Genomic DNA, 16,830 nt, shown 5'->3' with positions numbered 1-16,830 from the left:
AACCTATTTTCAATTGTACGGTTTCTTCTGTTTATTATTTCACCATGAAGTTAACGAGGAATTCTGTGAAAAAGCTTACCGAATTAAATCTCATGCTTTATCTGGCATACAGAAGAAGACTGAATAGGCAACCGTCAGCTTGGCCCTTTCCAGCTTCTGAGATGTCCTCTTAAATTAAATGTTTATGTTGTTTCATACTTCAAAAATGTGGGAGGAAAATCCTCTTAAAACTTCTACCATGTGGAACCAATATGTACTCCCTTATCATCAGAATCAGCCCTGAGATTTGCAGGAGAGGTGTCTTGGGGAGGACAGGCTCACAGGTAGCCAGCTCCTGTTCCCACCAGGGAACATCAGAGGGAAGAACAAGCGCTCTGCCTGTGGCTTGCCCAGCTGTGATGGAGGCGGGCGTACCGGATCCCTGCATCCCCTTTGTAGGCTGAGGATGAAACTCTGCTCATAGGAGGTTGTTTAGCAGGAATTTTGCTTGTTAGTGAGTTTTAGGCTTAGAGGTCGGACACCCTGAGCTGCGTTATGACAGGGATAGAATGACACAGGTTCATGGCTTAAGGTCAATTCCCCTCCTAATTTTCCCCCATTCTGAAGAGCAGAGAAGAGAGGACAGCACAGCTAATTGGGGGATTTGTCATGTCTTGTCTTACATCTTTTCTGTCGAGGTGAGGCAGATCTCTGAGGATCTGAGTTTTCGTGTAAAACATATTCCTAGCCACTACCGCTGCAGAAAAGAGCCAGAAAGGTCAGCCAAACACATTCTGAAGATTTGAAAAATCTAAGGCAAGCAAGGCCATTTCCAGTTGTTGTTGGCTTTCCATTATAAAGAAAATAACAGAGTATCATGATTTTTTTAAAAAAAATAGCCTTCACTGCTTGATTTTTTTTTAACCCTTTGGGATAAATACTGCTAGATGTTCTCAGTAAAACAACAGTACATACAATATAAACAAATCATAGACATGAAATATCTCTCCCTAAGCCTGCCATCAGAAATGACTGTGTGGTTTTCACTGAAATGTAAAGAAAAGAACAGAAAACCCATACTCAATTCCACACATTGCATGGAAAACAACTGCCTGAACACTCCACATGAGACAAAGCAACGGGTAAAGCATTATAAAGGAAATTTTGAGGGACTCTTAACCCTGATCAGCCTCACCAGCTCATGTAATCAAGCTAAATCTCTTGCATTTGTTCTTTTTTAGCAACAGCTGTAAGGTGGCTCACAAATAAATCACATGCTCTCATGGCTCAGAAAGCTGAGGGCACATCTTTAGAAATAAAACTCACTAACAAGATTGTAAAAATCCCCAGCAGCGGCGTTAAACTTGTGAAAAGAACCATCCTTCTTACAGAAGGGGAAATTAAATGATATATCAAAGGCCCTGCAATCCAACTTTGGGAACAGCAGAAGCAAACAAGTTTCCAAGCAGGGACTACTCCAGCCCTGTCAGAAGAGTGCAGTGCTCAGAAATAAAAACTGACATGTAGCACAGCTGGTTTACATGACACCCCACCAGCTCAGTGCTGGACATGGAAGGGACAAAGCCCACAGACCACTTGTGGCTCCACACAACTTAACAAGTACTTAAGGAGCACTCTGCACAGCAGTTTTCCCAAGCGAGCTGTCATTGTCTGGACGGCTGATGTCTTATTAACAGAGCTCAGAGAGATTTTCACAGAAGTGAGATGAAATGTGCTTTGGTATCAGAGGGGAAAAAAGAGGGACAAAATCCACAGCTTGGAGCCATCTGTCCACCATAAAGACGGGTGGAGGCCAGCCTGAAAACACAATGGCAATCTCCCTCTCTCCCTGCACCACGGATGTCTGCCCCACAGCAGCTAATGTAAGGTTGCATGCAAGCTGCAGACATATTCAGTTCTGGCAACCAGGTAGCTCAAAGGTGAGGCACATTCTGTAGCTATTACTCTTGTCTGAGGCCCCACGGTATCTGCGAATGTACAACACGGCAGCTTTGCCTGTGAGGGGGCATGGTGCTCTTCACAGTTGACCACAGAAAACATCAGGCACAAGCCAATTTTTGCTGGGTTTTCCTGTTTCTGCTCAAAGATGTTCGTACGCTGTCAGTGGTAATAGGTCAAACCTACAATTTGGTCTTTAAGCCCCTGCTAAGCTACCAGTCTAAACTCATCAAAGGTTTTCAACCTGGCTGTGCCACCACTGGGACGTAACTGAAGCACCTGCACACAGCACAGCCCACAGCTAACCCACTTACAAAAATCAAACAGTCAAAATGCAGCCCTTATCTCAAATCTAGCTTCTCTTTACGGACTGGAACCCCTCTCCTCAATCTCTATCCTGGGAGGCTAAGTGATCCTCATGCTCTAGTCTAACATTACCCCGTACTTAATGCTAGCTGACAAAAACCAGCAATGCTAAACCTGTCCCCACACAACTATCACACAAATCTCCAGCAATAACTAGTTCTGGCTGGACAACCAACCTTCCAGATCCACTGCTGCCACCCCCACCCCATGGAGATAAATACAAGCAAATCCTAACAGAAATGAAGAAGGCAGGGAGAACAAGGAGACTCCTCTCTGCTTGATTAGAAGGATATTTCAGTAACAACCCTACCGGCAAGCACAGAAGGGATATGAGTGACATTTAATCCCAGCAGCAAGGAGCCAAGAGAAAACCAGCGCTGCAAGGGGAGGGGAATGGTTGATATTGTTTCCAGCAGACTGGGATAGCTGAAACCTCACCTTCACAGGTTTTCCCATCACTGCCCAGCGTGCGCCCGATCCCACACTCACAGCGGTAGGAGTTCTTCAGGTTAACACAAAATTCACTGCAGCCTCCATTGTTCTGCTCACATTCATTTTCATCTGAAAAAACAAAACAAAACAAATAAAAAACCCCCAAAAAACACCCATTGTTATAACATGCCCCCTGGTAAACACAGAGCTCACAACAAGGAGCTGCTACACGGGAGAGCTGGTCGGACAGTGGACTGGCTTTCCTGGCCTCAGGATCAGGGCAACAGAGTAATCCCACTAAATGCTGAAGACCACTGATCTACTGACAGCAGCAGGCTGTTTTGCCACACCATGTCCACCTCAGGAACAAAGCAGACCCGGAGGGAAAGACGGCATGCACACTGCAGCCATTTCGGAGTGAAGATGGACCCAGTCCCATTGGGAAACTTCCAAACTGGTTCCACACGCTGGGGAGTTCATGTCTTCATTTAGCTTCTCATCCTAAACTATTCTCCATTCCACTCACAAAGGCATTAAAATGGAGTTAACATGACTTCACTGCATGGTGAAACTAGGTGAATACCAGAATCAGTCAAAAATAAATCCTACTTATTTTTGTATCACACCTGCTGCTGCTATGCATGGCCAACTATCCTACAGCAGTTTCAAATGATTCACCCCTTATTTCAAACTGAAGACACATGAATGGAAAACAGCTGTAGGCTGAAATCAAACCAAAATACTTTAATGACCCACGTGAAACTTTTCCAATAAAAGTAATGTCATGAGAAATCTCCTCACTTCATCTTCTTGCCCCAGCCCTGGCTGCTCCCTGCACCGGGCAGCAGCTCAGGTGTTCTTGCAGAACAGAAATGTCAACTCACCATGGTGAGCCCTAACCTGGGTGCTGGTGCCACACAGGCCATCACAACCAGTAGCTGCTCAGCCCCTTTGTACTGAAGGTAAGACAAAGAGCTCAGTTCTGAGCTACTCCCTCCGGGGGGTCGGCTTCTCGCCGCCCCACAATAGCCCTGCTCCTCCGAAATCTCCCCCAGAGCTGTGGCTCCTACCTTTCCAGCTCAGGAGAAGTGCCTGAGCTGGCATCCCACACTTTCTGGAGTGGAGTCTGGGTAAAGGTTGCAAAATAACCTTGTAACAGGCCCGGACTGAGTTTTTATAACCTAAACCAATACACCCATGAATAGTACCTGTGTCACGTTTCTGTGCTGGCTGCATTCAGCTCTAGATTAGAGCCCTCCAGGGCACTGAGGGTATTTATTGAAGAGAAAGCACAGCAGATGCTTTTAAATCTCTTGGTAAAGCTCTGAAAACTCCTCCTAATTTTATCTTTTAAAGGCTAAAGTTCCTTTATGTCTGTCTGCCTTTTTTTTTTTTTTTTTCCTTTTAAAAACGTACTTTCTTCTCTGAGATTCTCATTCTTCAATTTGATTTAATCTCTGTGTACAAAAAGTGAATCAAATGGAGAGGGACAGTCATTGCTATTGCTGAGCCACAAAACTAACGATTTCTCTTAGGCAGACCAGAATGCTGAGGTTCTCAATCAAGGTTCACATGGGGTTTCACCAAAACAGCTTAGAAGTTACCATTTACTAGATGTCAGAAGCTTAAAATGGAGAAAAAAGAAAAATACTATTTTAAGAGATGGGTCAGAGATGAGCTCTCTTAGGTATAAGTGGTCCCACACGTACAGTACCCACAGCTTGCAGCCGGTGGTGGTGTCTCATTCCACAAGTGACACGAATTGAGTATTTTTAGCTGAAGAAATGGCCGGCACCCTGCCTTGGGAGGCAAGAAGCACGTCCAGGAGACACACACGGGCACTTCCTTTTTCACACATGTGGCAGGCTCCGCACTTTCCCTTCTAACAATAAAATTAAAGCTGCTTAAAAACAGAGGGTGCAGAGGGAAAGGGCTACTGGCAAAGGCATAGAGATGCTGCTAGAAAGTCCTAGAGCTTGGCTTGGTCATGGGCTGTACCCAGCAATTCACCTTGCCGGTCCCTCCAAGTTCTACAAAACGCATCAGATCTGTCCCTGCTCTTCTGCACCAGTGGCAACCAGCACCTCTGGGACACAGGCTGGTTAGTTATCTAAAGGCTGGACTGGACTGGGAGAGCGCTGAACTGATTTTAACCATGGCTTCATACAACATGCATCCAGGTATTCCAGAGGTCAAAGGCAATGCAAAGAGTTGGTGGGTCCGTGACAGAAAGTCTAAGACCTAATCTAACCCCAAAGTAAGTCTGCAAATGAAAATGTAACTCAGGATCAGAAGTTCTACTCTGGGATTCAAAGCATATAACGTACTGAAGAGAAGTCAGCCTAGCACAGGGAGGTTTCACAGACAGAGGCGCTCAGCATTACTGCAGCATCTTCAGCCCCCGTCTTAGGGTGACCTGGGAAAGGAAGAATATTCTCCATAGAGGGAAGGCATAGGAAAGGCTGATACAAATTTGTTTGGTTTCTCCAGAAGGCCAGCACAGTTGCTCTCAGAGATGTGATTGTGCAATTACTCAGCACAACAGAAAGTCATTAGAAAGATGAGAACCATACAACAAGAGAGGCTGAAGGTAGGTAAACCGGTGTGATTAATACAGCTGAGCTGATGTGCCATCTGGTTATCGTGAAGAGAAGCAGAAATCCTGCCCAGCCTGGCTGGGGGGGGGATGAAGGCAGCTGCAGCACACACAGACAGGCTCAGGACTCCTGCATGCAGGAAATCCTTCCCTCTGAGCCTGCCACACATTTATTGAGTGCTGGTGCTTGTCAAGGGCACGTCTGTGACTGGAAGTCTTGCACAGCAGCAGCCAATAAATGCTTTCAATTAGCTGAGAGAGCAAAGTCAGCCACTCGGCTGTAGAGATGTGGAGCAGCCTAAGTAAAACCCTTCCGTAGAACCAGTGTGAGCAAGTGTAAATCTGCAGCAGGGCCAGGCTGCTCTCTCCACATAATGTAATGACCGTGGCCCCTACCCTGATGCCCGCAGACATGAGGAGTGTGAAGACAGAAACCACCTCGTCAGCTGTAGTCCATATGGAAGAAACTAATCTGTCACATACCCTCCTGGACCAACTCTGCTTTCAACTTCTCCAGCAAATCAAGCCACAAAGACAAAGATGTGATCCCAATTCCCGCAGACACTAGCACCTCCTCCTTCCTCTTCCTATCCATCGGTGTGGTTCTGAAGCTCCCCAACAGCCACCTCTTCCCAGCCCCTTGCACTGCCCCACAGATCATCTTCTTCCTGAGACTTTGCAGTCCATGTGCTCTCCTCCCAGCACCACCCAGCCATCCTCTCCTCAGAGGTGCGTGGGGATTCCCTCACAAATCCCTGAAGCCCACGTTCCCCACTCTGCTGTCACTTGCAGCCCTCCACTTCCCCTCTGGTCACACTAGTCTCCGCCAGTGCAGCCACCAAGTGCCAGCCCCCTGAACACCACCTTGTCATGCTGCCTAAAACACACGTGGCTGTGCTGTGACTTGCAATCCTTTGGCTCTCTTCAAGCCCCCGCCCTGGACAGTGCCTCACAAGGGCAGTAAATTTGGTGAAGCTTAGCATGTAGCCCCACATCAGCCAGCAAAACTTCCCTTGGAGGACAGAAACATTCAGAGCAGGTGAGAGGAAATCTCTAACGACAGACTGCACAGCCATTCCTGAATACCAATGAGATACTACTGTGATCTTGCAAACAGAGTCTGCTACTGACAGCAAAGCTGCTGTCGCCAGCAGCTGGTCCACACAGAAAGCACATCTAGCCTCTGCACACGTGTAGCTCCAGGGGCACCAGAATTTATTCAGTCATGGGATGTCGTATCTCACCCTGCGGGGAGCAATCGGCAACCATCTACAGAATCAAAGACCTGTTCTAGGCAACAAGGGAGAAAACACCCTCTCAGAATACTTTTCCTTTTTTTGTACTGCTTTGTAAGACAATGGATTGAGATTTGAGCAATGAAACAAAGGTGAAAGAAAGCATCAGAACTGACACAAGTTATTTCCACCCTTACCAAGACATGTCTGTCCATCAGGTCCTAGTGTCGTCCCCAGGGAACACATGCAGTCACTGGTGTCCAGGCAGGAGCCCTGGCAATCCACCACATCACAGATGTCATAAAAATCTAGGGCATGACAAGAATGTTATCAGCACAAACCACTGAGCATGCAATGAAAATACTGTATTTGTACTGTCAGCCTCATGCCGTATCTAGTCCATCAGTTACAGAGCTAGCTGACATTAGGAAAGATGAACCACCGAAGCTGATGAGAAGCAATCTAGTTTAATTACTGTAAGTCAGAGATGCAAATTTTGGCTTTGGTAGCATGCCAAGACAAGCCACAGGACCCACAGAGAGCATTCAATCACTGCAGCCAGGTCAGCTATGGAAGATTCCCGCTAGCTGAACAAAGGCTAGGGAATTCACGGAGGTAAAACTACCTAATCGCTCTCATATAGACAGGCCACCATCTGCACTGCATCACCTGAACTGGGTGAGAAAGCCAGAAACCAGTCCCCACCTCCTGCAGGCATACGGATGCTCACTACCCCTCCCGCATCACGGGGACAAAGGGAGTTGCAGCAAATAGATCTCGGTGGTTACTTACGCCCACAGTAGGCATGGAAACAAACACTGGGCTTGGTTAAGTGATACACGTAGTACCCGCCCGGACACGCCTTGACGTCAATCGTGGTGTTCCAAAGGCAGCAGTTCCCATTGAAGCTGGCACAGGCTTGGCGTGGGACGATGCCGTCCGACTCCCGCGGGTGGCTGCCGTTCAGCCAGATGGGAGCATGGGTGCCACAGTGGTTCTCCGGGATGCAGAAGGTGGGCATAGCATCGCCAGCCATGCCGGTGAAGCGATACCACTCCCCGTCGATCTGATTGTCGCACGTCGGCTGGCCGTGGGAACCGTTTATCTGGTGGTCTGTGTTCCTCCAGGGCTCGTTCAGGCTGATGTAGGCAGAGCAGGGGTCCAGGGCTGAGACACGCAGCAAGACACAAAGGAGAATATCTGGTAGTTGTCACATCAAGTTGTTGACTGCTAGTTGTAAGGAATGCAAAATAATTTATTTTTCTATTTCTGACCTAAAGGAATCATTGCGATAGATAAGGATCCCCAGGGAGAAACAGTGATCCCAGCTAACTAATTGCCTTATGGAAATTTTTGACAGCTCAGCTTCAGAGTCTTGGAAGAAAAAGTAAACTAACAGAGCTCTTAGAACATTATGCAAGTCTGACTTGCTGTTTAGCTGCTGTAGAGTACGATGGGAAAAAAAAAATATATATATGCATATATAGAAACAAATCTGAGGTCCAGGTAGTGATTTTGCTGTAGAAAATACATCCTGGGAGCACTGGATCTAGCCTAGGATATCCACCTCTTTGTTCAACTACCAACTGAGCATCTGCAAGCCCCTCCTGAAGTCACCGGTAACTCTCCCACATGCCTTGGAGAAAAGGGGCAGACCTCAGACAGGTTATGCAGCTTCTCTCAAAATCCATCCGTAGCCCGTGTCAGCCCTTACAGTTGAGTTGCCATAACCACAAGCCAGAGATCACCCGGCAAAGCATCAGTTAAACTGTGAACTGCAAGATATGCAACAGGAGTGCTACGTTTAAGGCGTACAGGAGGAAAATACTCCATTGCAATTATGAGACCCCTATGTAATTGTAAGCAATCACTAAGCAGAATTTATTGGCTACAACAAATTTACCAGGTACAGTTTTAAACAGCTAAATATAAGAACTGCTCTCCCAGGTCACAATGAAGTTGATCTACAGCCCAGCAGGCCGTCTCTAACCTAGGGTGTATGTTTGGAGAGGTGAGGTAGGAGGGAGAGACGCTGCTCCATTTACCTGGAGTTTTGTTCTCCACTGTCTCTCCCAAGAGCTATGTACATTTACGCCAAGGTGAGTTGAAAGAGCTGTAACTCAAACCCATGCAAGTCTGTAAAATTCTGCAGTGGGGCAAGAGAGAGAGGTGGCAGCCCCCCTGTATTCACAGATCCACTTAGATGTGCCCTGGTCTCCTTCAGAGACCCCGTCCCCCACTTCCCTCTCTGCTAAATGCTAACCACCTCTACGATTCACAGTATCTACTGTGGTTTTGTGTCATGTTGCTGCCTCCCTGCATCTGAAGGGGCTTCCCCGTACCTTTTTATTATTATTTTAAAAGCTAGAGAGCACGAAGGTCTGAATCAGGGCCTTCTGGGGAGCAACGTGTTCAATTCTTTACACAGTTCTGTTCCTTGCAAGCCCACAAACACTCCTGATCTCCACACATCAGATGTTTGTGAGTGAAGTGAGTGTTTGGGAGGGCAAGATATAAACACATGGAGCTACTAGTATGTGCACGTCTTGTTCATGCAGTGCTCAAGGAGCGTGTCCTTTTTCCGAGGCCTTTCTGAACCTTCTGCAAACAATTAAAAACGTAAGAATACCATAGGGAGAAAAAAACCAAAGAATTAAAGTATTCCTTACATTTTCAGTCTTCTTCTAATTAACCCTATCTAGCAGCTTACTCACTAAAAGTCCAGAGGTTTCACTTTCACTTACATTTAATACCCCATTAAGCACTACTTACCCATGACTAGCTATTCCCTATTAAGCAAAATGAATGCTAATACTGTCTTGAGTAAGGAAAATCGGTTACCATTTTCTAGAATTAGGCTAATAAAGCCAACCATTCTGATTTAATGTATCTCAGACTGGAATACTCTCTACTTTCGACACCACATTTCTTTTTAAGTCTTAAAACTGCACTCTCTGTTTTGTCTTTGTTTAAACAATAGGGTGATGCAATTTGGGCGGCGGGGGAGGCAGGGAGACATATATTGTTTCTATTAGAATGCTCAGGATGCAGACAAACCTTCTTGGCTCATTATTTTGCTTTGCTTCACTAACTTTGAAGTGGCAACCACAAGTGCTTCAGAAAACATGCTTTAAGTCACCCTTACTTAGCTGCAGCCTCTGTAAATATCTGTCCCACTGACATGCTATCTTGTAGCTCTTCACAAACAGAACATCTCTTTTGACAAACATCCTTATGTCTTCCCCAGCCATAGACATGTTTGTTTGGCCTGAAATCCAGCAGAAAAGGCAGGAGCAGTTGTCATAGTCATGAGCACGCTGCAGAGCTGCAAGCTGGCACAGGGAGTGCAGATCTGGGTTACGAAGGGAACCTCTAGTGCCATAATCCACGAGATAGGCAGAGGAGCAGATTCACTCCCACCACAATCAGCCCAGTTCTCCTGAGCAGCACCGGTGCCTCCCCTTACTCACAGGCAGCAGCAGCAGCACTGTTAAATCCCACCCTCCTAAAGCTTGCTTGACTTCTTGTCACAGGAAAAGATGGGTCCTGCCTTTTCTTTGCATGCAGCTGAACGGAGGTTCCTCTGGGCTTCCCTCAGCGTAACTCACTCGGTTTCCACAAGATGATTAGGTATGGCCTTAGGGTGAGTCACGGGCTAAGATTAAAAGGTTTCTGTGTTGTTAAAAGCCAAACGAGGCGAAGCAAGGAATGCCCTGTCAGCTTCCCAGCTGGGCAACACCAAAAATACACACACTCTCATTAGCTTTCATATAGTATAATTAACTTTATGAAATATCCTTTGTAGACAGACTCAAAACACTCATCTACGGAGATCCCATTGTCTCCTAAACATTCAGAAGATAATTTAAAGATAAAATTTACTGAGATGAACATGCAGCAGCTCAGAGGGAGATGGAAGAAGGCATTTCAGGGGAATGGAGTAGCACACCCTCACATCTGTCATTTCTCTGAGTTTCAGGTAGGAGCGAAGGGGAAGCAAGCAAGTTGAAAAAGCAGACAGTGCTCTTTTGAACACTGCAGACCCTCACAGCCACCCCTGGACTGCCCAGCACTGCTCCAAGCCAACCTCCCTGCAGACACCAAGCAGTCTTTGGCAACACGGTTTACTGAAAACTAATCTGAGTTTTTAAGAAAAAACTCCACACAAACATAGAAGGAACCGATCAACCTCTCACTGCTTCTCCCCAAACAACAAAAGCGTGGGGGTTTTGCACAAGACATATAACTGTCTCCAGCTTCCTCTGTTTTTCATTTTTCTTGGCTCAATTTTTTTCCTCCCCAACACTTCTTGCAAGGCCTGAGCAATTCAGCCTGACAAGCATTAGCTAGGAAGTAAAGCTTTTCAATTTGTAAACTTGATGATATCATTAGTTCTCTAGTTGACATTCTAGCATATATATTGGATGACAAATCAGGCTGTAGCAAGCACTCGTAAGCCCACCATTCTTCAGAGAGATTAATCCTGTGTGTACTGTGTAACCGGAGGTCTCTGCTCTGGCACGACTGAGCAACGAAATTGAGCAGCGCTGCATTATGACACTAAGTTCAGTTAAGATTTGTCAAAGAAGCAGGTGAAAAAGTAGCATAATATCTACTTGGAGTCTGTCCTCCAAAGGGAGAGGAAAATCCCACAGTGCCCTGGCGGCAAAGGTTCTCCCAATACGGGAGGCTTCATGCTCTGGGACAGAAAGCTCTTTCCAGTTGGAAAGAACTTCACCTTCAAAGAAAAAGGATATTTCTCAGATCTTCTAGTCTTTCACCTAAGAATACCGAGGCTCAACATGAACCCTAAAGAGGGCAAACAGAAATAAGCTTGAAGGCAATGCCTCTTTACTCACCCATTGAAGACACTGGCTGCAACTGGATGACAAAGCAGACGCAGAAAAACAAGTACTGGAACATCCCACTCAGCCAAGGAACAGTTATCACCCAAGTAATGGAGGCTTGGAAGCTCTTGCACACGCTATGGCTCTTGCAGCCTTACTCTCAGCGGAGCTTCTGACCCCAAGCTTTCTGAAGAACAAGTGTGATAGCTCTCCTGGAAGTTTATCAGAGGAAGAAGCTGAAGGGATGTGGGGTACAGCTCCAGCCTTGACCTCCACAGAGCAGCTCTGCCCCTTATTGACAACAGAGACGTACTCACTGATCAATCTTGGTTTTTGGACTCAACCCGCTATTGTTTTCTGGCCGGACTGCCCCACAGTGACACCTCCACTATCTTATCTGGAGAAGAATTCTAACCAGGGACACCCGGACATCCCAAAGAGATGGAAAAGAAGAACAGATGGGTGCTTGTTGTTATCTCTGCTCCTTCCACAAGTCATATGACTTCATGGCTCCCCACAGGCAGAAAACACCAGCCTAGAGAGCCTTAACTGCAGGAAATAGTGGCCAAAGGAGAACTGATCCTTCCGAGCAGAGGTTGCAGATGAGTGCTCGGAGCAGAGCTACAATGAGAACATCAGTCAAAGTGAAAGACTGGTGTCCCACAGGGAAATAAGCTGTTCCTATGCTACACAAAGACACTTTCCACTCCTGGTTACACAACCTGACCATTGCAGTGAGATTATCAAATAAGGCAAATAAGGACTTTTTTCTGCAGTAGCCTTATGATCTCTGCCTTTAAAAAACAAAAACAAAACAACAAAGGAAAAACCCAACATTACTGAATTAACTTCCATGCAAAACCGAGAACCTCTGCCTCAGTGGTTCAAGCCAAACTAGGTTGAATAGCAGGTCATACCCACACGCTCTGGCTCTAGGCGAGACGTAGCACACTGAAATCTGTTCTCTACCAAAGCAGACCAAGCACTGCAGCTGGCAGGGAGAGATACCAAGGACACCACAAATAAGAAGAAAGGGATCTTCCCTCTCATCCCACTAGCTGTAGCTCTTACTATAGTGAATAGATTTAAAGCTCTGGGTTTAGTACATACATATACACATCTACAGGTCTCTCCCTGCTTATGAACAATGGTCATACAGTTCTCCACCAGGAAAGCAACCGCAGGCTGAAAGCTCCCCATCAGCAAAGAGGACAGCTAAGCCTACAGTAATTGCACAATCAACTGTAGGCATTTCCCCAGTTCCTTTGCACCCGGCCGCTCTGCAGCAGGCTGGCATAAGGAATAAAGTCAAGCCTGAGGTGCTAGCTTTAAATCCCAGTAGGAAAAAAATGGCTCTGTTATTTTCATATTGACTTTGCATGAAAGAAGCAGCAGGGTATTCTCCTGCTTTGTAGAGATTGTACTTTCTATCAAGTTCTCAATGGCCTCTCTCCATCTGGGTGTTCCCATGGTAGTGAAGTGAAATATGTTGCTCTGCTCCACCCCAAAAATCTTTTTCAGTGGTGAATGATTCAAAGGAGAAAAAAAAAAAAAAGTAACAAAAAAAACCCCCAAAACAAACAACCTTTGTGGCTGTATTGTGCTGACAGCTGTGCAGTACCAGAAAAGTTCTTTCAACAACAGGAAAGGAGAGCAAATTCACTATGCAAAGCTAGCAGGGCAGATAACCCTCAGAAGGCGATTATGTGAATTCCCAGAAGAGAAACTAAAATTGAATCGAGAATAATACATCAAGCCACAGGAAGTTATATTTTGCCATTTACATTAAGAGGTTGATTTGTACTTAAGGTCCCAGGTAAATAAAACTGACAAGCTTGAATTGGATTTTCTATTTGTGTTAGAGGTGTGCATATTTCTCTGAACCATTTCATTACCAGCTGCTTTTATTTTTGTAGGTGGTGTATTAGGCCTGACACGAGTAATGTTTTGACAGTTACATCTAAGTGACTGACAATTAACGTAGAGACATAAACTGCATCATAGCACTTTTGAGCCTCAAAGGTGTCACAAATCAAGTTCTCCAAAAAGGAGATGCCCCAGCATTCCCAGAGATGACGCTACCCCACATCACCATAACATCTAATTCAAGAAAACAGCCTAAAGCTGGAGAAGATTCAGTGTGCTGCCTCTAAACATTTTTGGGATCCACAGGAATGACAAAGACTATCTCGGTCTTCTGGAAAAAGCACCAGCAGAGGCAACTCAGCACTTTTTACAAGTTATTTTGGATGACATGCATAGATCCTGCTCCCCCACAAACAATAGCAGGGTGTATTCGAGTAGGCCACTGCAAATTCATGTCAAAGGAAGCTGGAGCAATTATTACGAAGAGGGGAAGGGTGTAAAAAAACCAAAGAAAAAACCCTCCAGCAAACAGGCCCTCGAGGAGGGAGGATGCAATTCCAATGGAGTACTCTGGATGGTGTAGGGCCTGTGCTCTCTAAGCAGATCTGGTAAATCTGTTGCTCTTGACCTCTATTTCCATACCACAAAGATGAATGAACCCGACTTCCCAAGAAGCAAGAAGAATCAGGATCAAGTCAGTATTTCTTAAAAATAATAATCAGTATGGGTTAACAGCTAAGAAGGAAAACGGTATTAAAATAAAGAATTGGAATTTTATTTTGGGACCCAAGAGACAGGATCTTCTAAACCTGCTCCTGCCTAAGGCTGGGTATGCCTATTCTTAATGCAAGAAAGGATGCTAATTTTGCAGGCGGCAACCACACTTCTTGACCTACCCAGAGTTGCAGGGCTTCCCCATCCTTACACAATGAACTCAAATACTTCAAAGCATCGGCTAGGCTGGAAAGCCTCATTCTGCTTGTACTAATGGACTAATGGATAAAGATGCTCTGGTGTTTTCTGAAGCTGGCCTTGTCTTCGTATGAGCCACCTCTCAAGAAACACCGACGTCTGATAGAAGCGAGGTGTGTGAAGAAGGGATCTCGGTGCAGGAGTAACTCCTGCAGCTTGCCTAGGAGGAGCAGGCGGAAGAGCTAATCAGCACTTCCTGCCGCCAAGACAGAGGAGAAGCCGGCGCAGACGACAGGATCCCTGCCTGTGATTGATTCGAGGATGTCTGTTCACAATAAGCCTTGACAAGCTGCTGAGATGGATTGCACGGATGTCAAGGACTTAGAGATAGACCTTGCTGCTGTAAACAACTTGTCCCAGAACACAGTGCCAATGGGAAGGGCTGTTAAGATCAGAGAAGAAACATGAATTTGGTGAAGTAAGAGCAAAGCCAACACAAGTAAAACACCAAGAACCCATTTAAAATCAGACAAGTACATAACTCCTACCGAAGAGTAGCAGTTATTTCCCTTCCCTTACTAGAGCCCTGTGAAGCAGAACTCGGTGTTTGAGAGTTTTTCCACAGGCCCTACAGAATGCAGTGCATTTTCCATGATCCTCGGTTTCTGGATAGAAGAATTAGGGCACAGACAGCATACACCCATAATTGCAAAACTAGCCAGGGGCAGAGACAGGAGTAGGATCCATCTTGTGCAAGTGCAGAGAGCCACAATGACACAGCGTAACACCATCTTCTCCCATACTTCTGGGCTTAGATACACTGGAAGTTTGATTTCCATGCCAGTATTTCACTTTCCACCTCATTCATGTCCATATACAAATAAAACTGATTTTTTTTTTTTTTTTCAGAGAAGAATTGGAATCTCTTGGGATAGGCAGAAAAATAAAATTAAGATATAAAAATCTCCTTCCTACGTGAAAACAGAGTCATACAATGTGACACTAAGGAAAGCAGTTTGCATTTACAACTCCACACAAAAAACAGAGGAAATCAAAGAAATGGTTCCACTGGCTCAGAAAGACAGGGCAACTTGGCCAGCTTCACTTGACTGACATAGTGCCAAGGTCTGACAGCCAACAGCAGCTTCAGAGCACCATGCAAAGCCTCTTAGAGCCACCAAGTGTAAGAAGTTGCAGCAAGGTGATCATCAACACTGCCTGACAGGTAGGAGTTGTTACAGGGGAAAAGAAAGTGTTTCTTTGCTCTTTGGGAAAAAGGAGCCATGAACACCTCCCCTGGAAAGGCTTGGAAGGCAGAGCCTCAGTGGCAAGTCAAAAAGGCAACCCAATGCATTTCTCCAGACAGCTTGGAACTTTACATGTATTTATTTGAAGTCTCCCTCACAGAAAAAGATGAAAGAGAAGTTAACCAAATGCATAACTGGCAGAAAAAGCAGCACCCGAGCACTGCAATGCACCCTGCTGTTGATCCTTCACAGGGTCTTAAGAATGCAATGTTAAAGATTCAGGCAGCAGTGCCTGCTCTTAAACTGGTGCCAGTGGGACAAGACCCTAGTACCTGCCTGGCTGGTGCTGATATTGATGTTGATATACAACAGCGTAAATAGGAGAGCAAGCAAACATCACCCTTCCCTTCAACCTCAGCATTCAAGGGCAACAAAAGCAGAAGCAGTGAGATCTGAGGTTGAGGTTTGTGGCACATCATCTACCCCCGGCAGAGCCCACGCGTGCACTGGTGGTGCAGAGAGGAGCAGGACAGCAATGTTCCAGGGGTACAGCCTAACAAAACCCACCGGACAGCCCATATTTCAAGGTACAGTTAGAGACTCTTATTTTACTCCTTTTCCCACATCACCTCTAGAACACCACCAAAGTATGTGCAGGAACAATTTTGTCAGAGCATTTTCTTGTTTTCAAAATAGGGACTCTGGTGCTAGATGTCAAAGCCTTCAGTTCCTCTGGATGCCAAGAATGGATGATGACTTACGAAATCGCTCCAAGAAATTTGCCTGGGGAGGGCAGCAGCTCATCTGTACACAGCAGCAGACTAGGGGCTGCTTAGAGGAAGAGGGTTTGTCAGCACTCCTGAACTGAGTTTCAACAGTGATTAAAGGTAGGTCATAACAACCAGCAGCTTCCAGTCCCTCCCCTCCAACTTTAAAAAACACAAGAGAGTTGGCAGTTTGAAAAAATGGCCAAGCATTTTTTTTTTTTTTAATCAGTCAGTGGACATGATAAAAACCTTCTGGCACAAAACATCTTATCTGAACATCCCATAAAGTTAGGACAAAGTACAGTCTGCTGATTCCCAAAGTTAATGAATATGTCACCGTGACAAATCAGACCTCAGCCATTCAAGGGCCCAGAAAGAAAGTAGCAGAAGCTTAAAACTTCAGTTTTCATCTGAAACAGCACTTGAATGCAATATAGAAAATACACTGACATCACTTGGTACCTTTTAGGTTGCTGGGCATTACACACCCATATATATTCTTACCCTGCAACCTGCCACGTCTCCAGATTTTGTCAGCCTCCACGTGGAGTTACTCTGCTGGCCAAACAAAGGCAGATCTTTGTTAGACCAAATATCTCTACCTCACCACCTCAACTGCTCCCA

At 45.7% G+C, this 16,830-nt stretch overlaps 1 protein-coding gene across 2 annotated transcripts in view; it reads right to left on the bottom strand.

The window, feature by feature from the left end:
• OIT3 (oncoprotein induced transcript 3) overlaps window positions 1-16,751 on the bottom strand; it is a 29,701-nt gene extending 12,950 nt beyond the window's left edge. Inside the window, exons 1-4 of one of the 2 annotated variants that reach the window (XM_032986698.2) lie at window positions 16,711-16,751; window positions 7,360-7,734; window positions 6,765-6,875; window positions 2,743-2,865 (exon numbers count right to left, since the gene is read on the bottom strand). In XM_032986698.2, coding sequence (XP_032842589.2) covers window positions 2,743-2,865; window positions 6,765-6,875; window positions 7,360-7,603 — 478 coding nt within the window. In that variant the 5' untranslated portion in view covers window positions 7,604-7,734; window positions 16,711-16,751. Of the gene's footprint in view, window positions 1-2,742; window positions 2,866-6,764; window positions 6,876-7,359; window positions 7,735-11,426; window positions 13,169-16,710 lie in introns of those variants that run through there. The other variant, XM_042789097.1, reaches the window with a different exon arrangement.
• Window positions 16,752-16,830: the final 79 nt, after the last annotated feature.

The sequence above is a fragment of the Tyto alba genome, unplaced genomic scaffold (genome assembly GCF_018691265.1).
Source record: "Tyto alba isolate M040663 unplaced genomic scaffold, T.alba_DEE_v4.0 Super-Scaffold_1, whole genome shotgun sequence".
Classification (NCBI taxonomy): domain Eukaryota; kingdom Metazoa; phylum Chordata; class Aves; order Strigiformes; family Tytonidae; genus Tyto; species Tyto alba.
Note: the sequence above shows the minus strand (reverse complement) of the source record. Positions and strands in the feature narration are given on the sequence as shown.